Below are 24123 nucleotides of genomic sequence, written 5' to 3'. Positions count from 1 at the left end.
AGAAAGTCAGGAGAGAATGGAGCCAGCTAAGAAGAGGAGGATGTCCTCCCCTGTGTGGGAACATTTTGATCTTATTCCTCCCAACAAGGTATGTAAATTTCTACAGAAGATGTATTTTCATAATACTGATGATGCAATACAATTTATGTTAAGCGACTTTACTTTTGTACAAGGTGAAGTGTTTGCTATGTGCCAGGGAGCTGGGATATAACAACAACACCTCATCCATGCTTAGGCACTACAGAGCTTTGCATGAGAATAAGGGGAACAGCGATTGTGGAGCAAGACCAGGTGAGCCATCAAATGCAATGATAATATAGCATGCAGTAATGTTACTAAATGATATAACAATATTAAACAACTGTAATAAGTGACGTGTGAGATATTTATATTTGTGTTTTGTCTTTATTGTCTTTCCTCAGGAGAACAATCTCAAATAGATGAAGACCTGGTTAGCATGGTGATTGAGGACTCCCAGACATTTAGCATTGTGGAGGACAAAGGATTCAAAAGATTTGTTAAATCGTTAAATCCTAGCTATGTTCTCCCCACTAAAAGGTCATAAAAGCAGTGAAAATTTAGTTTTTAATAGAATAAAATGTGAACAGGCAGGACTGAGGCTCAAAGCCTCAGTGTGTAGCTGTCCATACCTCAACGTTACAAAAGCACAACTACTGTCCACACCCCAACCACACCTCACAGTAAATGATCATTTCCATTTTAAGCATTTCCAAATAATCATTTTCCATACTGCCAGTATAAATATACACAGTATACTGCATCACTACAATATACATGTTTTACACACTCCTTTTGTTGTTGACATTTACAGGCTGTGTGCAAAAGGCCACACTCTTCAAATTCATGCCAACTAATATTTTTACGTCCAGTAGGTGTCCTACTAGAGCAAATGAAGCTTCAAGACGCTTTGCACTGGGGTGAACCAATTGGATGAAAAGCTTCAGTGCTTCATGAAGCTTCATCTGCCCATCAATAGGAGAAAGGACCCAAAACGCAGGCAGTAGATGATAATGCTAGGGATGTTTTATTTACACAGTGGTGAGATGGCAAAAGAGGGAAGACAAAACTAAATGACAAACCTGAGAGGGTACCAGAATGGGGGCGAGGCAGAGCACCACAGACGAGGGACAGGACACCATGGAACACAGACAAACCAACAACAGGCAGGCGAACACACAGGGCTTAAATACACACAGCAGCAATCAGGGGATGAGCAACAGGAGGGAAACACACCTGGGAGAAATCAAAGCTGACGGGACAGAGGAAGCGTAATCTGAACACACTCACATGAGACAGAGACCTTCGGAATAAAACAGGAAACTCAGACACAGAGAACCAGACAAGACGCTGAATTAAACAGACAGATTCACACACAGTGTGACACCATAGACAGAAGTGGGACCAGGACAGGCACAGAACAGAAACCTAACAAATGGCAAATCATAACAGAATACATACTCAGGATAAACAAAAGCATGAAGAAACACAAAACACTGAGTCGGCAGACTCAGGACCATGACAGGTACCTGTTTGTGTCATCGATCTGCTTCAGATTTCCATAATAATGCACAAGTTTGATTATCACAGCACAAATGATGTTGTGTCCCAACCCAGAGTCCATCTGTGCATTCTGTTACAATAATACTAGCCTATTATTGTTATAGTATCAAACAGTATTATTATGAGGTTATTACCACTTTGAAATCTATACATTAAAATTCTAATGTACACATGTTACTACTTTAACATTAGCAGCTTATCATATTGTTAGCAGTTGCATACATTTCAGTGTAATATTACAGAGCTTATATTGTGTTTGCAGGTTATTACTTGGTTATTTTCATATTATTACCTTCTTGTTTCAATCTTTATTAGCAAGTTACAAGACAAAGTGCTGCTGAGATCCGGTTCCGGGTCACTGCCCGTCAGCTACTCTTTCATACTGCCGACACTTTATTCACTTTTAGTTACTTACAGTTATTTATTCACCTATTCGGTCACTTTAATGTTAAAACTGTGTATATACTGTATATTCTGTGTATTTATTATCTCACTCTTACTGCCTGTTATGCCCTGTCCTTATCTTCAACGTCATGCTGCTCTGTTGTATCTTAATTGCCCCTCGAGGATAAATAAAGTCTTTCTGATTCTGACATGCCAAACAAACAAACAAATGAGTGGCCTTAAATAATCTTATGCATAAACATAAACTTGCCTCACACTTCATGACAAGAAACATGCATTATATCATGATGTGTTTATCTGCCCTTACACTGGTTTTTAAGTCGAGTGTGTTCAAAGACACGAGTATAGCTGAAATGTGTTTCACTGGTTGAAAACAACATAAAAATGTAAGGTAGAGACGACTGATCCTTTGTTGTTACAGCTCAGAAACCACAAGAATGTGAGACGTGCGCTTTATCAGAGGCTACTTTCAGTGATGTAACAGCTTAGTTGTGATTTGTGCAACATCTCTAAAGTTAGAAATCTCAGAGTGACGCTGAAAAACTAGTTCATGCATTTATTACTTCCAGGCTGGACGACTGTGATTCATTATTATCAGGATGTCCTAAAAACTCACTGAAGAGGCTTCAGTGTAAAGAGTTTCAGTAAGTTTAAGAGTACTTTATGAGGATTTGTATCATAAGATGCTGTCAAATGTTTTTACAGTATTTTACTGTACAAAGTAAAAGGTTGAGGGAAAATGTACCGTCTCTTTTGTCACTATTGTAAAGAATTTTGCAGCAGTGATGGGACCCAGGAAAAACTGACCAATAGCAACAGAAACTTCTTTCAAACTGCTTTTTTCCAACCCTTTGGTGGAACGAGCCGTAAAAAGAAAACTCAGCAGAAGGTCAGCATGTTCTTATTATGTTCGACAAAACAAAATGATTTCCCAGATATGTTTCCTTGTAAGCTGATTCTTTTTCGTCATTGGAATGTCATTCAGACTGGAGAAGTGCAGTCGGATAATAACAAAGAGAGGGAAGGTAGTCAGAACTGAGGGGATCGAGCTACCAGAAGGCAACATTGCAGACATAGAGGACAGTTACAAGTACCTGCAGAGGGTCAGGCAAGTCCTGAGAAGTCAGGTGAACGTTGAGAACAAGATCTAGGCTACGCCCTACCCGTGATCAGGTAGCCTGCTGGGATAATAAGCTGGCCAAAGGAGGAGATAGAAGCCACTGACATCAAGACAAGGAAGCTCCTGACCATACATGAAGGGTTTCACCCCAATTCCAGCACCTGTACGCTAAGCAGAAGGAAGCCATAACCATAACATAAACTGTATATAAGCCTGCATAGCATACAGAAACATCTGTGCTGAATATGACCGGGAAGTCCCGAGGTCTAAATGGGAGATGTCCCCAAGGGTGGTGGAGAATGACCGAGCTAAGATCCTGTGGGACTTCCAGATACAGACGGACAAAATGTTGGTGGCTAACCAACCGGACATAGTGGTGGTAGACAAACAGAAGAAGACGGCCGTAGTGATCGATGTAGCGAATGACAGAAACATCAGGATAAAAACAAGTCTACTACAAAAATAAAATACAACACCTCGCCCAAGTATTACTCTGTGACTATCATGGCTCTTAATATCGCTTCATTTCATGTCTGAATTAAGACAAGAGCCATTGTTCACGTTTGCTGCTCATCTGTCTTCCTGTAGGGGGCAGTAATGCACTACGGTGCATTCTTCAGCCTCCACCCAAACCAGGAAAAAGAAGAAGAAAACGTCCGCTTCCGGGAGGCTTGTTTTGCAGAGCAGCGGGCTGAGTTTTGGACTCATGCAAGTTACCGAGAGTTTTCTCGTTGGCCTGACTGTGTGAGGTTACTGTTTCGCGTCTCTCTTAGCACTTAGCAGCGTTAGTTGCTTGCTACGCTGCTCCTTCCTTCCGCGGCTTTACGGAAAGATGGTTTTGTCAACATCACAACAAGTCGCTCTGGCTTTCACGGGCGTGCTCTTCATGTTTGTCGTGCTGCCGCGGTTGTACGGCTTTGGCAGCGGGACCGCGGCGAAGGACGCCAAACTGGACGCTCGTCACAGCAGAAAAGGTAGGAATATACAACTGGTTCTTGGGCACTCTGAGGTTCACTTTGCTCTAGTTATCGCGAGATTTGGCTTGATTTCCACATTTGCTTTGAGGTTCACGTTGTACTAGTTATCGTGAGGGGGGAAAGCGAGTATATTAAATTTTCCAGAGAAACTTGGTTATTACAGATTCTGTGTGTTTCTACCTTATTTATGTTTAAGTGTGATCAGATCCACCCTCGGTCGGTTCAGCTTACACACATTATTCCTAATGAAATGACAGATTGGTGGAGATCTGTACACACATGTGAGTTTGTGTATTTATGTCTGTGACATCCTTCATCCGTGACGCCGTGGAGGCCATTAATGAATTATGTCCTTCCATCCCAAAATACACGTGCCTTTATTAGCCGCACACCTGCGTATTCATGCAGTTATTCATCATCATTGATGTGTTTCTACAGGACTGCAGAACTTTAGTTAACGTTCACTTGAAACATCAGAATGGGGCAAAAAGTGTGTCCTGAGAAATCCAGCTGAAGAATGGCTGAAGCCCTCATTTGTAGGAGGAGGACAAAAGAGTTACAGGGTTTGCAGTCCTGTAACTGCTAATGATGTCAGTGCATTGTGTGGACGTGTCATGCTGGAGGGTCAGGTGAAGAAGGCCTGTCACCTAGACCCAGAGCCCACCAGTCAGTGGGTAAAAATGTGCATTCCTCCACCAGCTGGTGAATGTTTGGTGGCAGTGAGAAAGTGACATTGGTTGCAAAGAAGCATGTGGAGCGGTCTCAGAAACCCAGTTAGGATTGCTTTGATCGCTGGCAGGTTGGTGAAGGGGGAACATGGCGACTGCAAAGTTGGCTAGCAGCGGTGAGACCATTTACCTTCAGAGTAAAAGTTACACCGTTTAAAATGTGTTGGCCTCAGCTTTTACTTTGAAATCCAAGATTCCCCATTTCTGGTTTGTGCCGCTCTTTTTCTAATTTTACATCTGCTCGTTGGTCGTTAGCAAGAGTTTGCAGACAAGTTGGCATCTTCCATGTAAACTGTGGGCAACTGCAACAGTCTCCTAGCTACTAAAGCAAGGTCTTTGATGCAGGGCTGTCTTCGTAACTGATAACATTTGCTTACATACAAGTGATAGCGTGTAACATAAAGTGTCAACTCCCAGCTACCACACGGAGAGAGGCAGGGTACGGCCTGGACGGGTCGCCAGTCCGTCGCAGGGCTAACACACAGGCACATACAACCATTCCCACTCACATTCATTTAGAATTACCAGTTCACCCACTAAGGGTAATAAAGCCCGAACAACAAGACACACCCTGGCAGGTCAAAGCCTCCAAAAAGGCAGCTCCTTTACACACTAGAACTACCACAACAGCAGTAATGGCACATACATCGTCTTCTTGATGAAGCTCAGTTGTTCATTTTCATTGAATCCTTGTCATTACAGATTTTAAAGTTAAAATATGACAGAAGCCTAATAAACAAAGGGTATAACAAGTAACACAACAGCTAACAGATGCAAAACATATCATTGTTAAAGAAGACGACCACGATGAAGAGTTAAAAGTAGAGCTGGGCAATATAAGATTTTTTCATATCACGATATGTTTTTTTCATTTCAGGCGATAACGATATATATCACGATATCAGCCAAATAACTATATTTGTAAGATTTAAATGTGCCGTTGCTCACAAGTAAAATGTGAAATAATCAGCAGCTTGTTTTGATTTAAATATTTATTTCCCATAATAAGTTTAACAGGGTAGATGTGCTTAAGGAACATGAGACTTTTTCAGATAAATAAAGGCAAATATTGCAAACTACACAAAAGTTTGCAATATTTGCTAAAGCGCTATTCGCTAAAGTGTTTAAGTTTCAAAATAGAACAAACGCAACAGACTAAATTGTCAATTCCACTTAGAAACAAAATATTAATTCTAAAAAAAAATCTTAGTTTGTTTTACAGAAGAACAGACAAAACTGACTAACTTTTGTCAATATCAAATAAACTGAGAACTAAAAGGAAATTCTCGATCTCTCCTTGTTGTGTAGCTGAGCTTTTCAAACAGTTGTAACAGTTACGTTAGTCTGACAAAAGCCGAATGACGAATCAGCGCTTCCAGTCAGAGATTGAGCATGCACCAGTTTATTGTATTTCCAGACTTGCTTTTGGCACATTTACAGTGCGCGCTGCTCTGTTTTTGTCAGACTTGAAATAGCCGAAATACCTCCACACTACGGAACTTCTATGGCTCTTCCGTTCGACAATCTCTCCGGCATTGGAACCATCATCTGTTTTCTCTTCGGTAACCTTCGGTCACGCTCTCGGTTGATGTTTCTCTAGTCGGCGCACTCATTTCCTCCATTACCCAGCGGTACGGCGGCTGGCTGCTTCCCAAACAAATACACATGTGTGGCTTGGCACTTGTGCTGTACGTAACAAGTCACGTGACGCTGCGGCTGTGATTGGTTCGGCTCTGCGCTACTTAATTTGGATTGGCTGTTTTTTTTTGTTTTTTTTAAGAGGACAAGAGCGGTGAGGCCTATCGCAATAGTTTAACTTTTCTATCGAGAAAAAGTTATTTCGCAATACATATCGTTATCGTTCTATCGCCCAGCTCTAGTTAAAAGAGAATTTTGGATAGTGTGTGGTAGGGCTGTACGATATGACCAAAATCTCATATCCCGATATAAGACGTCTATCGTCCTGATAACGATATAAATCACAAAAATGTAACATTTTCTGTAAATTCTGTGAATCTCGGGCAGCGCGACTTGCGTGAAGTGTTTCAAGCTGGGCGTCGTGTAGCTGGAGTTGAGTGTTTTAACCCAGCGGTCCCCAACCCCCGGGCCTCGGACTGGTACTGGTCCGTGAGTCGTTTGGTACCGGGCCGCGAGAGTTGAGGCTCAGGTGTGAAATGTATGGTTTTCAGGGTTTTTATAGGTTTTCAGCGTTATTTTGTTATCGTTTTTATCGTTTACTCAGTTTTCCTGGGTCTTTTGTGTGTTATGAATAAATTTTCTTTTTTTCAGTACCGGTACTAGTTTTATTTTGTTGTATTTATCCGCGACACCTTAAAGGCCGGTCCATGAAAATATTGTCGGGCATAAACTGGTCCGTGGCGTAAAAAAGGTTGGGGACCGCTGCTTTAACCGATGCATGAAACGATACATTTTTAGACCTAAGTTGTAACGGCCGTTGTTTTCTTTGTGAGTATTTATTACACGGCGTGCTGCGGGGAGAAGCCTGTTCTAACGTTTGAGTCTAAGGTTTATTTTTTAGCACCTGGCGGCTCTTTTTTACTTTTCATCCGTAAATAATCTGCTCTTTCACGTGATTCAGTTTATTTTGAAAAGTCTCAACAGGATCTTGAGCTTTATTGTGAAAGGTTTATGTGGAACATAAACAAGCGGACACGCGATGGTTTTACCCTCGTTGTTGCTAACGACAACACATAAAAACAGGCGCTTGTCCGTCCATAGTGTGGTTATATTAAATATAAGAGAAAGAGAGAACTTTAAGAAATTAATATAGCCACTACAGTGACCATCAGAACCATGAACAAATATTGCAGTTTATTTTGTGACACCACGAAACAAACGATAGAGGTTTTTATATCATCATCGATATATATCGTTATATCGAGCAGCTCTAGTGTGTGGGATTAAAGATAAAAACCAGAGCACTGCCTACATTTTAATACTGACCTCACAGCTAGCTACAAAAATGTAAGAAACACGTTTGAAATAATGATTGTAAAAGTAGAGTTCATCATCTCAGCCACGTCTGACCAGAACCTGCAGTCTCTCATCCAGCGCTCCGCCTCAGTCTGCAGCTTCACCTGCTCACAGCCCTCAAACCTTTGGCTGCTCTGCCCACTCTTTATTTGCCTGGATGATGAGTTCTCCACACTCCTGTGCTCAGGATCAGCAGGCAGGTTTGTGGCTGCTCTGCACAGCCACAAACCTGCCTGCTTCTCCACTGTGCTCAAAACCCCAGCCTTCATCTGTCTGTGGTGGTTAGCACTGTTGCCTCACAGCATGATGGTCCTGAGATCAACTCCACCATCAGGCTGTCTGTGTGGACTGGGTGTGTGTGGTGTCGTAGGGTTCATTGGTTAACCCTTTAACCCTTGTGGACCACCACATGTCCCAGTGGATACTGGACTACCTCACAGAACGTCCACAGTATGTGAGGTCACAGGGCTGTGTCTCTGACAGGCTGATCTGCAGTACGGGGGCCCCACACTGTGCTGGCACCGTTCCTCTTCACCCTCTGCACTGCAGACTTCTCCATCAACTCCCCACGCTGCCACCTACAGAAGTTCTCTGACGACTCTGCCATAGTCGCCTCATCACAGGTGAGGACGACTCGGAGTACGGACAGTGGACTCTGGACTTTGTGGACTGGTGTCAGCAGAACCACCTGCTGATCAACGCCGGGAAAACCAAGGAGCTGGTGGTGGACTTCCGGAGACGCAGACCCACCACACTGACCCCGGTGAACATCCAGGGAGTGGACATTGAGATAGTGGACTCTTATAGGTACCTGGGTGTTCACCTGAATAATAAACTAGACTGGAGCCACAACACTGATGCTCTTTACAGGAAGGGTCAGAGCAGACTCTACCTGCTGAGGCGGCTGAGGTCATTTGGAGTCCAGGGAGCGCTTTTAAAGACCTTCTATGACTCTGTAAATGGCCTGTATTTATATAGCACTTTACTAGTCCCTAAGGACCCCAAAGCGCTTTACATATCCAGTCATCCACCCATTCACACACACATTCACACACTGGCGATAGCAAGCTACATTGTAGCCACAGCCACCCTGGGGCGCACTGACAGAGGCGAGGCTGCCGGACACTGGCGCCACCGGGCCCTCTGACCACCACCAGTAGGCAACGGGTGAAGTGTCTTGCCCAAGGACACAACGACCGAGACTGTCCAAGCCGGGGCTCGAACCGGCAACCTTCCGATTACAAGGCGAACTCCCAACTCTTGAGCCACAATCGCACCACTCTGTGGTGGCATCTGTCATTTTTTTAGTGTTGTATGTTGGAGCAGCGGTTTATCGGCAGCTGAGAGGAAGAGGCTGGATAAACTCATCAGGAAGGCCAGCTCTGTTCTGGGATGCACCCTGGACCCAGTGCAGGTGGTGGAGACAGAAGGACTCTGGCCAAAATAACATCTCTGATGGACAGAGTCTCCCACCCCATGCATGTAGATGTTGCTGCAGAGAGAGTGACAGACTGATGCATCCTCGATGCATGAAGGAGCGTTTCTGCAGGTCCTTCCTCCCTGCAGCTGTCAGACTGTACAATCAGAACTGCTCCCAACAATCATAGATGTTTACATCTGTAACTGCACTATTTTATTTTATCAACCGATTCGCACTATAACCTGGTTTGCCTCTTATTAGAGCTGCCACGATTAGTCGACTAGTCACGATTACGTCGACTATCAGAATCGTCGACGACTGATTTAATAGTCGACGCGTCGTTTGAAGCTTTGTAAGATCACAAAAGACGCAGGAATAAGTAGTAGGATTTAAGAGTGTAATAACGGACTGAAACAGAAGATGGCAGCACTGCATGTACAAGGATGCCAGCTGCCGTTAAACCCCGAAGAAGAAGCTGTGTCCCAGAATTCATAGCGCAGCCCAGCTCAGTTTCCAACAATGGCGGCAGCTAGTTAGTTTTAACATTACTCTTATTATTCTTTCTGGGTCATAAAATAAACGTTTAACATATTTTCAGGCGAGAATGTAGCTGTGTAAACCTCAAATATCTGCTCAGTTTATCAAGACACCGCATATTTTCAAAAGCGCTCTGACGTTTTCGGAGACATCTGTTACCCACTAGCTCGATAGCTAGCCGGGGGCTAGGCTCACTAGAGCCGTGAGAACACCGGACTCCCGGCAAATCGTTTTCAAACCCACCGCCGTCTTTCGCTACTCAGGTTAAACATGATATATGAGTCACTTAGATAACTTAAAAATGTTGTTGTTTGGCTTTTTTTTAGTATTTTATTTGTTCCTGAGTAAATCAGTTTGGGTGAGATTAAAGTTATAGTTTATACACAGCTGAATAAACTTCAAGCAGACAGCTGATCATCAGAAGTGTGAGATGCTCAGAATTTACTCCGGTGTCCTGTTATATTTTAGATAGCAAGGAGTTTATTAAACTCACCGAAACAATCTGCAAATTTCATTAAAATTTAATAAACTATCATCTTGTCTTTATTTTTAATTAGCACAGACCTTAAACACTTAAAGCTGTAAGCTAATGATAGTTATATAAGAGCAGATGCTGCTGGTGCAATAAGCTGTACTTTTATGTTCAATGGATGATGATCTGATTAGTCGACTAATCGCAAAATTAATCGGTGACTAGTCGACTATCAAAATAATCGTTTGTGGCAGCCCTACCTCTTATCTGTAGTTAATTTTATTTAAATTAATAACTGTACAGTACTCTGTTTATAGTAACCATTGTCCTTGATGTAAATATGTAAAAATTGTGTATGTTTCTGTTCTGTGTCCTGTGTACTGTTTGTTTGTATTTGTGTCTTTATTGCTGCTGTTACATCCAAATTTCCCCTTGTGGGACAATTAAAGGATTATTCTATTCTATTCTATTCTAAAGCCCACCATAGAACCAGAGGCGGAGCCAGACATTTGAAACACCCGGGGCTTAGCCCTAAAGGGTAGTATGCATGTGGGATTTTTTTTTTTTTTTTTTTTTTGGGGGGGGGGTTAGAAATGACTGAAAGATTAATTGGCTCTGTTTTGAGTTTTGTTCAAAAAAGAATGACTTCATATAGGGAAAAATATATATCACATGTGCAGGACACCTTAAACTAGTTTTTTAATTAAGCAGCAAGGCAGAACAAAGTCGGGCCTGTATCAAGACACGTGGACTAAACCCCAATTCAACCAGACCCAGAACTGATCCAGAATTAAAACAGGACTACAACAGTAACCAAGACAGAACCAGAATCAGAACTAGATGATAGTAGCACTAAAAATCATCATAGACCTGCACTACACTTATTTTTTTAATTCTACCAAAGTCCACTATTTAGATTGAGAAAAGTTTATATAATTGTTTAGCCTTGTTGTGCAAACAAGCCTGCATAACTTAATAAATATAGAATTTGAAAAATAGCAAACCTAAAAAGAAACACTAGGTACGAGATACATGAGTACCTATGATACGGTGATACTTTTGGTAAACGACCATTTGACTAACATGTGTGTCTCACCTGCTCTTGTTCCATCTCTGTTCTGTCCTCATTCTCCATCTCCCTCTCTGTTCCTCTCTCTCCCTCTTTGTGCTGACAATCATCAAATATACAGTTGAAACCAGATATTTATGTACTCTTCAGATCAAAACACAAACACTTTTTTAATTGTAACATCAAATCAGACTAAATGTTTATTTTTTTAGATTGATAAATATAAAAAACATATTTGTTAACTTTAAGAGTAAAGAGAGAAACTATCTGTATTTCTTAATTTCAAATGGCACCAAATTGTATTCAAAATTGAGCCACACTTATGGAGCTCCACAATTCTTTTCCTGGTGTTTTGGTTGACATCTCTTGATTTTCCCATGTCACAGAAACAGGCTCTGTGTTTTGCCTTATATGCATCAAAAGATGTGCCACCAATTTACTCACATGGACTCTACTAACCTATCAGAAGCTTCTTCAGCTCAGGATGGAATCGTCTGGAGTTTTCTTATTAATTAAAAAACTTAGTGTACATGTGCTCCTAAATTTGATGAAAGTGATAAAAAATAGACAGCTCTGTCTCTCTTTATTCTGGCACTTAAATAATTGAAAATATATTTTGAATTATTTATCTAAAACAAAAGTTTACTCTAAATTGATGTTGTACAGTAAAAATGTTTTATGTTTTATCCCTAAAGTGTATGTAAATATCTGGTTACAAATGTGAATATCCTGCTGTGTACTGAAATCCCTCTTGTTTTGCATAGAAATATACTGAACAATATACAAAGCATAATATATAAAATAACATTTACCTGAGTTTTTTCTTTGAAAGAAGCCTCTAATGTCCATTCTTATATTTCAGTACATAACTGAAACCGATTTAGTCGGGGAGGGTAAGAACTGAAAATATGAAATAAACACACGTAAGCTAAGACTCTCTAAAAAAAAAAAAAAAAAATAGCATTTGTTCGCTTTTCATTTCGCCATTTGTTGATTCACTTGAAGAGCAAGTAACGTAATATTGGTCAAGTGATCAGTTTGATATCAATCTTTCGTGATGCACCGTCATATTTACATTATTTGTACGGTACGAATGATTTGCTTTGGTACCTGGTCGAACTTAAGCTCTCCTTAGTATGGCTGGCTCCGTTTCTCCAACAGTGCACTCACAGGGCAGCAGCTGCCCCGCCCCCTCGCTCAGTCGCTTAGTGCCTGAGCTCGGATCATACCAATATCAGGGGGGATTCACGCACAGTCGTAAATTCCCACAGTGTGCACTATGTGCTTCGAATATTGTGTGTACTTTTTGTTTTATACAGTTGTCAGCCAGACATCTAACTATGAAAAAATTACACTCCAAAAGACCCCGGGCTTCTGACAAAACAACCCGGGCTTAAGCCCAGTAAGCCACCCCCACGCTCCGCCCCTGCATAGAACCAAGTCCGCCAGAGCTTTGCATTTTTACATTTTTACATGCTGTAGTGCCATTTTGGACTTTTCAAGTTGCTATACATCAATACAAGCAGTATATCCCAAATTGTAATGATGTGTAATTAGTCCACAGGAAATTGCAAAAACAATAAACTCCAAAAATAGTTTTTGTTTGTTTACACATATTTCTAGTTAGAGAAATTTCAGAGTTTGATCCCCCAGATCTGTAAATACAAAACAAGCTGCATAAAATAGTTTCAAAGCATAGAAAATTTATTCTGAGCATCTTCATAGTTTCATTTTTGAGATGCACTCATTTTGATAAACTGCAGGAAAAATGAAAATAAACATTATTGTGCACAATTTGCAACAAAACAGCATCAAAACTGTTTCCAACAGTGCAGTGTAAGTTCTCAGCCTCCCAGAAACTGTCAAAAACAGCAGTAAACCTTTGAAAGGCCCTGCAGGGCAAAGCTTCCCGTGTGAAATGACGTCCTCCCGGGTTTCATACAGCTTTGTGCAAACGGAGGAGCCTGCTCTGAAAAACCTTCCACGTGCTAGAGGAAGAGGTGACGGATGTGGTGATGTAGCAGCACATTAGATGTGGCTTAAACTATGATGATGATGATGATGATGATTATATGTGTTGCCCCCATTAAGTGGCATTAGGACTGAGGTCAGTTCAAATCTGTGGCCAAATGGAGCGTCAAGATTCCCAGCACCGGTGTCTAGTTGCAGAGTACTGCCGCACACAGTGTTTGACACTGATCGTCTACACGTGTTCCTTATGTGTATGTTTGTGCACTTGTTGTGTACTGTGTAGAAAAAACATATGAGAGGGTGCCAAGAAAGGACCTGTGGAAGCAGAGCAGAGTGTGAGGATGCTGCACGACGTGTGACGGGTCAGCTGGTGATGACATCATGACTCGGAGACCTTTTCTGTTTGCAGGAGGTCTTTAGCAAATATGATTATTGAAGCTTGAATCTTACACACACACACACACAGAGTCTCATTGGACTCCTTCACACAGTAATCACACTTGTTATGGTGATCATGGGTGCCTGTTCCAATCCAGTCCATAAAATGTGATGCTGACATTTGTCTGTCATCGTCACCTGTCAGGAAACAGCCTGAAAGTAGCTGTTTAGAGATGAACTATCACTAAGTAAACTATGAAAGGCTGTAAAAGCAGGGTGGTGCATGAACGGCCTTTAACAGCAGATGATTGCACTATAAAAACTCCTACTGTCATACAGCACTACGTAAACATGTGACTTAAACCCCTACCGTAGCTTGTTGGTAACACCCCTGACCCTCACCTCACTATCTGCTTTAAGACAAACGATTTGGAACGGTGCTCATGTGCCATGAATGCGGTTTCTTAGCGTGTTTCTGACGTCCGTCACAATGTTGTGTCAGCAGGCCCAGCGCGAGGTCAGCCCATCAATATGAACGGCGCCGGCCAGTCCCCGGAGAACTTGCAGCAGATGAAGAAACGGGTGGAGCAAGAGCTGAAGAGTGACAAATACAAATCGAGCAGCAATAAGGGCTACGTGTTCACGCTGATGCCGCTCTACGCCATTGGAGTGGGAGTGTTTGCAGCATACAAGTTTTTGAAGGTAACTACGTACACTGCAGCACCTCAGGTCTCGGATAGCATCTACAGTTTGAGCCGTCATGTTTGTTTTTGTTCCAGATCAGGTCTACAGACGACAAGGCCCAAAAGGACAAGTTTGCAAAAGGGGCCAAAAAATCCATGGAGGCAGGTGTGTGTCAGGATTTGTGTTTGCACGTTTTATTTGGTTTCAGTTGTGGTTTCCCCATCGTGTGTGTTTGCTTTCATGCAGAGAACCAGTTGAACGAGCTGGAACAAAGGCTTGCACAGACAGAGAGGATGCTCAATTCCATCCTCACCCAGCTGGACCCGCTGACCAACTGGTGAGTGACCTTCCCAGTCAGGTTTCTCCAGGTGTTCCCCACACAGCTCACCCGTCTACAGGATGGCGTGGAGCTGATCACCTGTGTGTCGAGTGCTGATTTGTCCTTTTCACACATGCATCAGACACTGTGCGGTGCTGTTTAGGAGTTTCTATGTCTGAAAGGCATTTCCACAAACGCTGATCACCTGACTTTAGTTTCATGTAATAAAACGGCCGTTATGACAAACACAGACCCTGTGAGAATCGTCTCTTCTCTTTTGTTCCTCCAGCGTGAAGTCGGTGGCCCAGGAACAGAAGAATGAGATCATGTCTCAGCTGCAGACCATTCGGTACCTGATGAAGAAGAGAGGAATGGACTGTCCACCCCTCCGTGCCACCAGTGGGTTGTTTGTTTTTAACCGTGCAGCATAATTCAGTCACTTTGTGGTGATCAGAGTGAATTTGTCAGGTGTTGCAGACCTGACTCTAGACTGTGTGGTTGCTGTTTGCAGATTGTGTGCAAAATAGAAACACATCCCAGTTTCTATTGTTCTTACTGACGAATGAGGAGAACGCTCTCAGTGTTTGATTTACACTGTTACTGCACATCGTCGATGTTTGAAGGAGCGTGATATGTTTGATAGTTGAGAACAATGGTCCTCATTAACAAAGCCTGTTTTGTTCTTGCTGTCGTGTCATGTTAGTGAATTCGACCGGCCTGTGGAATCTGCATATTGTCTGCACGTGACACGCCCACATGTCTCTGTATAAGCAGAGCTGACCCACCAGAGGAGAAAGAGTGAGTGGGGAAAGTGACACAGACAGGCTTTGTAAAAGGGTCCACGCTGCAGCGAGGACATCTTTTAAAAGAGAGGCTGTGGCTGAAATACAGGATGACTCAAAGCTGATGTTACAGTAATAATAATACAACAGTAGTACTAATCGTAGTGATGGTGACATTTGTTCGTACGCATGGTGAGAGGCACTTCTAAGTTTGTTCACAAACTCAATAAATTCAGGTGCAAAAGTCTGAATACATCACTGATTGCTTAAAGAAATGTTTCTACATCAGCGCCTGCACAGATCAGTCCATGAGAGGAAATCTTGATGCAGTGCACCGTAGTGTATCAGTGTACAGTGTAGTGTACAGTGTAGTGTACACTACACTGTACACTACACTGGTACAGTACACTGTACCAGTGTAGTGTACAGTGTCTAACTCTAGGTCTCCTTTAAAGGAGAGGCGTGTGTGGCTGAAGCGAGGCAGGTCAGGACCGTGATGCCGACTCGTTTCTCTCTGTTTTGCATTTATGGTCAGCGTTGGGTTTGCAGTAACTCAGCATTCAGCACTGTTCGATATCCATCCTGCATGTGGCGTGAAGACTGTGGGCTGTGTTTTAAAATCAGGTGGTTGAAGCTGACAACCACAGTCACACCTGACAGCAGAGCAGAGTGGGCTGCAGGGTTGGTTGGTGTCGCTCTCTCCTCAGGTTTCTCTTCCTAAAACTGAAGGTGTGATCCAAATATTCCACCACTCCACCCGTGAGAATCAAAAAGCACGTCTGATTCAGTTTGGCCTGTGTGCCTTTTCTTGCACCATTTTTAGCCACATCCTGGAGATCTCGTTGTAAGCCCTTATAGTGTGCACTCTGCTGTTTGACCACAAACCTCACGCTTTACATGCATCATCTCTGGATGGCAGCTGGGTGTCCAATTTCAGCCAAGCAGTTTCCAGTTGAAGGCTCCACAGTCTCACGTGTTGGTGGAGCGTACTCTCCCTTTTTAATTGTCATTTGTTCCTCTGGATCCTGTCCATTGCTTCTACTTCCACAAAATAAAAACGGAGTTTATGTGATCTTCAAACCCACTTTGGTACATCGAGACACATAAAATGGAGTCAGTCTGCGATCATCTTTCAACAGCGATGAATAGTTATGCTGTGCCAGAGGCAGGCGTGTCTCAGCTACAGAGTGGGGCCAGTCTCTCATTCACACATTTAGAAACAAACAAATGTAACTCGTTTATTTCGTTAATGAACAGCAATCTGCCACGAGCAACCTGGGGAGCAAATGAGGGAGCGAGTAGAGTAAAAATGCACCTTTACTCTGAAATCAGTGTGTTTACACAAGTGTAGATACATGAAAGGAGGCTGAATAAAAGTCATTAATGTTATTCATATAGCACCTTCATAGATAAAAGATCACAAAGCGCTTCAGACAGAGATGACACAGTATAAAACAAAAACAGACAAAAGTTAACGAAATGCAATTTTAAAAAGATGTTTTTAGTTGTTTTAAAACAAAGCAACTAAAAACCTTTGGCTGAGCTTTGGTAGAGACTCGGCTCACCACAGGATTCGTTATTAAAAACCATTTCTGCAGATAATCAGCTGACACGTGTGATGTGTCGAAGCAGAAATACTACGCTCAGTGTTGGCGTCAGAGCTGACGGAGAGGAGCAGCCGCACTAACCTGTCATTCCCCGCATCATCGCAGCATGGACATTTATAGACTGTCGGAGCAACAAAACGCCATCACAGCAGATACTCTTTAAGGAATCTGATCTCGTCTCCTTTTCTTTCTTAGCCTGAAACTGAATTCTGTGCCGCGACGCTGTAACATTATTATTACTACAAATTAAAGAGTGAAACTGAGTGACAGCACTCGATTCACTTCTGGCTTATAAAATTGTTTGTCTTTGTCTTGTCAAATGCAAAGAGGACAGCTTGGTTTGGGAATGTTGTGCATATGAATTTAACCAGCAGCCACACAATCGAACGCACTAATACAGCCCTGCTATAGCTGCATTTTGACTGACACCACCTTTCACAGGAAGTTGCTCTGAGTGCACACTGCTGAGAAAAGGCACAGAGAGATGTAACACTGAAATCCACCGCTCGCTGTAAAAACAAGATATCTGCAGATTTTGGTCCTCCTGTCATCAAGTTCACTTCAGTTCTGCTGTGTTTCAATAATGTTAGTAATGAAAACATGTGGCTCTAAGCACGCGGAGTAAAGAGGGCAGAGATTTGAAACTCTAGCTGTGGCGCTCCTCCTATCACACACATTAGGTGCAAAATAAGAAATACTGTTCAGTAAATTTGCTACAACTTTGCTGTAAATGTTTGGCAAACTTGAGTAATTCGAGGTGTTGAACTGGTCACAAAAATATCTTTGAGTGGAACATACAATGTCATGTGTAGTCCTGACTCATAAAGCTTATTGCTGGCTCTCCGGTACGTGCACAAGAAGAAATGTTGTTCTTTAATCAGCTTCTTTGTTCCAGGTGGCGAGCGTAATCTGGACGACCTGATTGAGTCCCTTGGGGCAAGTGATACTTCAGACAAGCAGCCGTCCAGCGAGAAAGCAGAGCCTACTGCAAGAGTTTCTGAAGAGCATTCAGACATTAAGCATGAAGCAGAAGGTGAAGAGACGAAGGAAGTGAGACCAGAGGAATATGATGGAGACGAAACAGTGGAAGAATGTGACAGAGAGGAAGAAGAGGAGGAAGGAGGGTGGGAACACTCGGAGCTCCTACCCTCTTTAGAAGCCTCACGTGAGACGGAGGAGATTGGGGCGGAGCAGCTCGTGTCCGGCCTCAGGCGACGCAACAGGCCTGAATGAACCTGAACTGTGACATTATTACAAATATTTATTCTTTAAAAATGCTTCAGATGTTTCCCAAAAGCCTGTCTGCATATTCATCAAGGACGTATGATAGAGTCTTTAGGAAAAGAAAGCCTGGTAACATGTTCCCGAAGATGGAGATGGCACTTTGGTCTGATCTTGTTTTCTCCTCAGCTCCACCATGAATTTAAAGAATCTTAGCAACAAAGACACTCAAGATTCAGCTTGTAGTCAGTTCGGCCTATAAAGGCAATGATGCCAGTTTGCAGTTACACAAGGTAAAAGGTTCAACGAGGCTCAAAGATTCCCATTAAGGAGTTTCCATGTTCCTAAAATGTTTTTTTTTAAATTCATCCTGTTGCATCATAACAGAGTCTGTCAGTGATGCTACGCAGTCTAACTTTGTCTGCGTCCTGTCGCCTGTACAGACTCAGCCACCGCACATTTGGCTTCTCTTCTTTGTGCTGTAGCGGAAATTAGAGACAACAGTTTGTTTAAGCTTTTTATACACTGATCGGATCTATTCCTGACATTCATTTTAATTTTGCTCTTACTTGAATATTTAAATGCAAACACGTTGTGTTTACCTACCAGTGGGGCAGCTTGTGCCGGCTGTTTGCTCAGCCTGCAGAGACAAAGCACCATGTCTGCTTGTGAGCCTGTTGTTCTCACCATGAAGCAGGACGACCGGACTCTAGTGCAGGGCTGTGCTGCCACCCTCAGATTGCTTTCGGCCTAGTTGTGATTTGACAGCTGGGTTCAGCTGCGCTCGTGCGGAGTCTGATAGTTTCAGGATTTCTTCCCCATAAAGAAAATGTTGATCTAAATCCCCTCTGTGCTAATGGAAATGACCAAGTGCTGCTGCTGGATCCTTTTGGAACTAAAAATATGTCCAACGTGTGGAAAGTTGTTTATACATGAAAACATTGCATGTGTGACTTCCTTGTGTGTACGCGGTGAATGCACGCCACAATGACCCTCACCTGGTATGATAGAAACGTTTGACCTTATGTTTCATTTCTGTCAGCACGAGTCATCACTTTACCACTTCTTGCTGTTATTTATTTAAATATTTATCTGATGACATTTTAACAGTCAGAGCTTACTGTGACGAGGCTCCTGTGTACCTCAGACTGCTTTTGGGTTCTCAGTAGTTTGAAGGCAGCTTCTCTTCTGTCTTTTTGCTGATATGAACTAATGGCAAGTAGTACTTCCACAAATGAAGCTATGGTTATATTAAGCATGTGTGTGTGGTTTGCATCTAAATTTGCTCCATGTGGGACTAATGCCGATGTAGTAAAATGAATCGAATGACTTTAAAATAATAGAGGCTGCCCTGAGCGATGGTCTTTACTGTCTGTTGTCAGACCAAAGCACGACTTTGCCTTATATGTGAAGAAATAAAAAAACAAGACGTCACAGTTCTGACACCAACTACTCATCAACACGTTTTGGAAAGCACTAATGTCTGCCTTAACCTACTTACATGTTTCATATTGTTATGTTCCTATTATGCATATTAACATTTGTGTAATGAAGGTTGTGTGTTTTGTGTGTCTGCTGAGTCGTTAAACTTGGCTCGGCTTAGAATGAAATAAAAATAATTCAATGTCATTCTTTGGTTCTGCTTGTTTTCGGAGTTTCAGTGAATATGAAATGATGCTGGATCATTCGATGTTTTCGCCTTCATGTCACTTATAAAGAAGTTTTCATCAATGGTGCGACACACACATATAAAACTGTCAAGACTCACAGCCTTGGCCAGCTGCTTGAAGAGATACACCAGAGAGATAGAAGGCAGGAGAATAAACCAGCTGTTCTCTACAGGACCATCCAAGGTGTACTCTCAGTGGCAGGGAACAATATGAGAACAGCAAGGCTAGAGACAGAGGCTGTGTCCCAATCCAGCGACCGCACGCTTCGGAGTACGCATTGAAAGACCTATTACGTCACAGCGACGCGACGACGGCTGTCCCAATCCGAAGTGTACTCCAAATGCAGTCTGTCACTGTCGCTACCCGATCTGTAACGGAAACTGTTAGGTTTTGTATTGTTGATTGTCATTTATGCTTAGAAATATCTACTTATATATGCTTAGAGTTTTATAATTAGTTGTAGATTGGTAGAGGTTTGATCCTTGATAGTCTGCAAACTTTGTGTGCATTAGAGAGTACTCTGGGAGCATGGGAGAGGTCATACCTTCTCTTGTTGATATATGGTATAGCAAACACACGTATATCTCTTTAAGTATAAGAGCCTTTTGTTTAGATAGATCTGCTAGACGCCTGGCACCAGCTTTGGGGAGTCTTCACAGGGTCACATCTTGACCTCACACAAATCACACACACACACACACACTGTACTCTTTGTGTGTATGTAGATGTCATATGTTAATGAACCTATGCATATTCATGTAACCTCAATAAAAGAACAGTGTTACGGGAGAACGGACGAGAGCAACTGGGGTCAAGCGAAGGAACGGCGTTTCTCCGGTTCTCTCCCATGCACGAGAAACATGAAGAACTTTGCCTACTTCGTGTCTTGCTTGCGGTGTAATTATATTGTCTTCAACGTTCCAGCGAATAGGTTCAAGCTACAAACCTATCAGAAACCCGATCCGTACCCCGCATGTCCAAAAGGCCACTGCTTCCACTCGAAGCATTTTACGATAGTTACAGGTCAGAGTATCTGTTAAGATTTTAAGAATAATAAATATCTCTTAAAATGTTTCCAATAATGAAACATTTCAATATAATGTAGACAAAAACGAAAAATAAAAAGAGAGTTACGGATCAGGACTCCCGATCCTTACTGCGCATGTGCAAAGTCGGACCGTACAAATCGGGTCTACCCGATCCGTACCGTGCATGTGCAGGGGTTTTCTTCTTCTTCTGTTTTGTTTAATGGCAGTTTACTAGTGATAGAATTTCCGGCTCTTTTAGGTTGTTAGGCCCTAAAAAAATGCACCCTTTAAAGACCCTAAGGGACCAAAACGGCCACGCCCCAAGAAGTGCAATAAAAATATTATATATTCATATTTTTTTCCACTATAAATTGGTCAGTCTTTTAAAACTACTTCTCCCTGAAATATTCATATAAAGTTTTAATTATATTTTCGTTGTTTTAACCCTCTAAATCACAGTTTTATTACATGAGCGCCCTGTTTTTTTAGCCCCAAAAAACAAAAAAACTAAATAGTTTCCAAAAAAACCATTTGAAGTAATATTCGTTTGTTATTATAATTATGCCTTTAGATGGACCAAAGATTGGCACCAACATTCATTCTGATCAATTACTATTTTTTCTAGGAGCACATTAAATGTAATATAATGGTGATCATGTTTTCACTTTTTGATTATGTTAACTGCTTATTAGCACTTATTATTTACTTATTGCTTATTACCACTAAATACTATTACCTTGTTGTGTTCTAAAATAAAAAAAGATATATGAAAATAAAAATACAAGATCACTTTGAACCAGAAAACATTTATTTTTAGAACTTTAGAACAATGAACATATACTGTTTGGAATGGGGAAAGGTATGAGAGATATGAGAAAGAGATAAAGAGTGAGAGATGGGGGCTGGGGGCTGGGGGGGGGGCAGTCCTGCTCAGGTGGAGCAGTTGCTGCAGGCTGTGGTCCTTGCATGCGGCCTTCCCACATTTGCAGCAGGTGGTAACGACCCTCCTTTTTCCTGCGCAAAGGTCACATCGCTTCCTCACCTTAGATTTGATGGCTGCAGAGGGACCTGCAGCAGCAGCAGCACCCTGCGCATTTTTCACAAACTCTACTGTGTGGGAAGAGCGGGGAAGTCGCTCTCTCTTGGCAATGTACGGTTGAACTAAGGTTTCTCCAACCTCCTCGATGTAGAGCCTCCTTCTGTAAGCTTTGCTTTGCTGCCAGGCTGGGTCAACCGCGGTCCACAGGACGTAACCATTATAGAGCGAAATGTCGATCAGGTGGTGGAAAAGGGCTAACGGCCACCTCCTCGTTCGCCTTCTACATGTGTAGGTGGCAACAGCCTAATAAAAAAACAAAACACACACACACAAAAAAACACATTAAACCTACGTATATTTTACACAAGAATATATGAGCAAGAATGAATAAACAAGCTCGGGCTTGTTCTTCCTAATGGTGCCAACCAGGGTATTTTTTTGCCTGAGTAGCTCCTCTGACAGAGGGAAGGAAGTAAAAAAATTGTCACACGTGACGCTGTGTCCCTGGAGCCCCTCTGTCAGCTCCAGAACCACTCGCATCCCCTGGTTGATCTCAGCGTGCCCACCGGCTGCTTTTCCCGTGTAGAGCTGCAGTCTCCAGGCATAAGACGTCTCTACGTCGCAGACCGCCCATACCTTCAGACCATACTTTGCTGGCTTTTGGGGCATATACTGCCTGAAGGCGCACCTCCCTTTGAAAGGAATATGTTGTTCATCCACACAAATTTCCTTGTTTGGGCAGAACATCATCTGGAGGCGATGGGTCCACATATCCCAGATTTTGCGAAATGGACCCAGTTTGTCATCACGGTGTCTTGGTCTCGAAAGTTTGTCATCGAATCGCAGAGCGCTGCTGATGTAGCGAAACCTTTTCTCGGACATGGTAGCCCGAAAAACCACCCGGCCGGATTTCTCACTCCAGAGACTGAGTGTTGATTCGTTTCGGGAATGGTAAACACCAGCCAGAATTAGTAGCCCCACATACGCACGCAGTTCATCGCTGTCCACGTCTTTCCAGTCAGCGATAGTACGTCTCCCCTGGATATTGGTCATTGAGACGATATGCAGGATAATTTCATCGGTGACAAAAAGAGAAAAACTGGATTGTGGGTCACTGATCCCGGCGGTGGCATGAAAAGTAGGTCCGGTGTGTCCCGTGGCCGCTGGAACGTAGCGGAGCGTCTCAGCGTTTGTCGGAGAACACTTTATTCCATTTTTGGAAATCCACCCTGCTGATTCTTCCTCCATCTCTCCGCTCTCATTTTCAGACTCTGATCCATATGAGTCGGAACCGGACTCCAGCTCCTCCGTTTCCTCCTCCGAAGAAATCTCCGCGTCATCTCCCGAATCCTCGGTGGATGATGAGGCGCTATCCTCGCACTCGGGGTCCAGGATCATTTGCAACGCTTCCTCCGTGTTGTACCGTCTTGCCATTGTGAAAAAGACTACTCCCGCGCTACTGCTCATTCTTATAACCACGGCTTTAGTGCAGCTGCATAAACAACCTGAGCTTGCAGACAAAACAAGTCTAATTTGGCTTTGGTATTAGTTTTATATTTGATTTTTTTGCATTGCAGTGTGGACTTCAAAAGGAGAAAAAACGTTTGAAATTAGACACACACTCTTTGATTCTGAGGTTAGACACACACTCCTTTATTTTTTTTTAAGACACACACACATTGATAGTGACCCAAACTCATCATTTGAGCATTAAGACACTGCTGTAAATGTGGGATTTTCCAGCTGTAAATGTTGTATTTTCCAGCAGGCGTCAAATGTGAAACAAGGGCGCCACCTGGTGGACAAATAAAAAAGAATTACAATTCTAAGACCCCTGCTTCAAAGTCACAGTGAAAGTGAAAAGATGACATTTAACTTGATGGTAATGATTGGGCAGTGAAAAATAGCGTTTATAATGGGTTTCAATGGGGCACAAATGGGCCACTAGGGCCTTAAGAGGATGTGCATTATTAGCTTAGCCACTGAAGCTAATTTAAGGAAGTCAGACTTAAATTTTGAAATAAAATTATAGGCAAGGCAAGGCAAGGCAAGTTTATTTGTATAGCACAATTCAACAACAAGGTGATTCAAAGTGCTTTACAGAGACATTAGAAACAAGAA

General features: G+C 42.6%; 1 protein-coding gene across 2 annotated transcripts; it reads left to right on the top strand.

The window, feature by feature from the left end:
* Positions 1 to 3743: 3743 nt before the first annotated feature.
* ccdc107 (coiled-coil domain containing 107) lies at positions 3744 to 19894 on the top strand. Of its 2 annotated transcripts, none has more exons than XM_040047038.1 (6): positions 3744 to 4080; positions 14158 to 14354; positions 14432 to 14501; positions 14583 to 14673; positions 14945 to 15054; positions 17940 to 19894. In XM_040047038.1, exons 1-6 carry the CDS (start codon positions 3939 to 3941, stop codon positions 18275 to 18277), a joined length of 948 nt encoding a protein of 315 aa, XP_039902972.1. In that variant the 5' UTR covers positions 3744 to 3938; the 3' UTR covers positions 18278 to 19894. The 2 variants fall into 2 exon arrangements, with proteins under 2 accessions (XP_039902972.1, XP_039902971.1); XM_040047037.1 differs by having other exon boundaries at positions 14155 to 14354.
* Positions 19895 to 24123: the final 4229 nt, after the last annotated feature.

This window comes from Simochromis diagramma, unplaced genomic scaffold (genome assembly GCF_900408965.1).
Source record: "Simochromis diagramma unplaced genomic scaffold, fSimDia1.1 OVJJ01000331.1, whole genome shotgun sequence".
In the NCBI taxonomy this organism is placed as follows: Eukaryota; Metazoa; Chordata; class Actinopteri; order Cichliformes; family Cichlidae; genus Simochromis; species Simochromis diagramma.
Note: the sequence above shows the minus strand (reverse complement) of the source record. Positions and strands in the feature narration are given on the sequence as shown.

Excerpts from the sequence above, each read along its gene's own strand:
- ccdc107 (XM_040047037.1), top strand. The coding sequence starts at position 3,939 with ATGGTTTTGTCAACATCACAACAAGTCGCTCTGGCTTTCACGGGCGTG. Across the intron at positions 14,502-14,582 it reads CAAAAAATCCATGGAGGCAG|AGAACCAGTTGAACGAGCTG; the intron begins GTGTGTGTCAGG and ends GCTTTCATGCAG. Across the intron at positions 15,055-17,939 it reads TCCACCCCTCCGTGCCACCA|GTGGCGAGCGTAATCTGGAC; the intron begins GTGGGTTGTTTG and ends TCTTTGTTCCAG.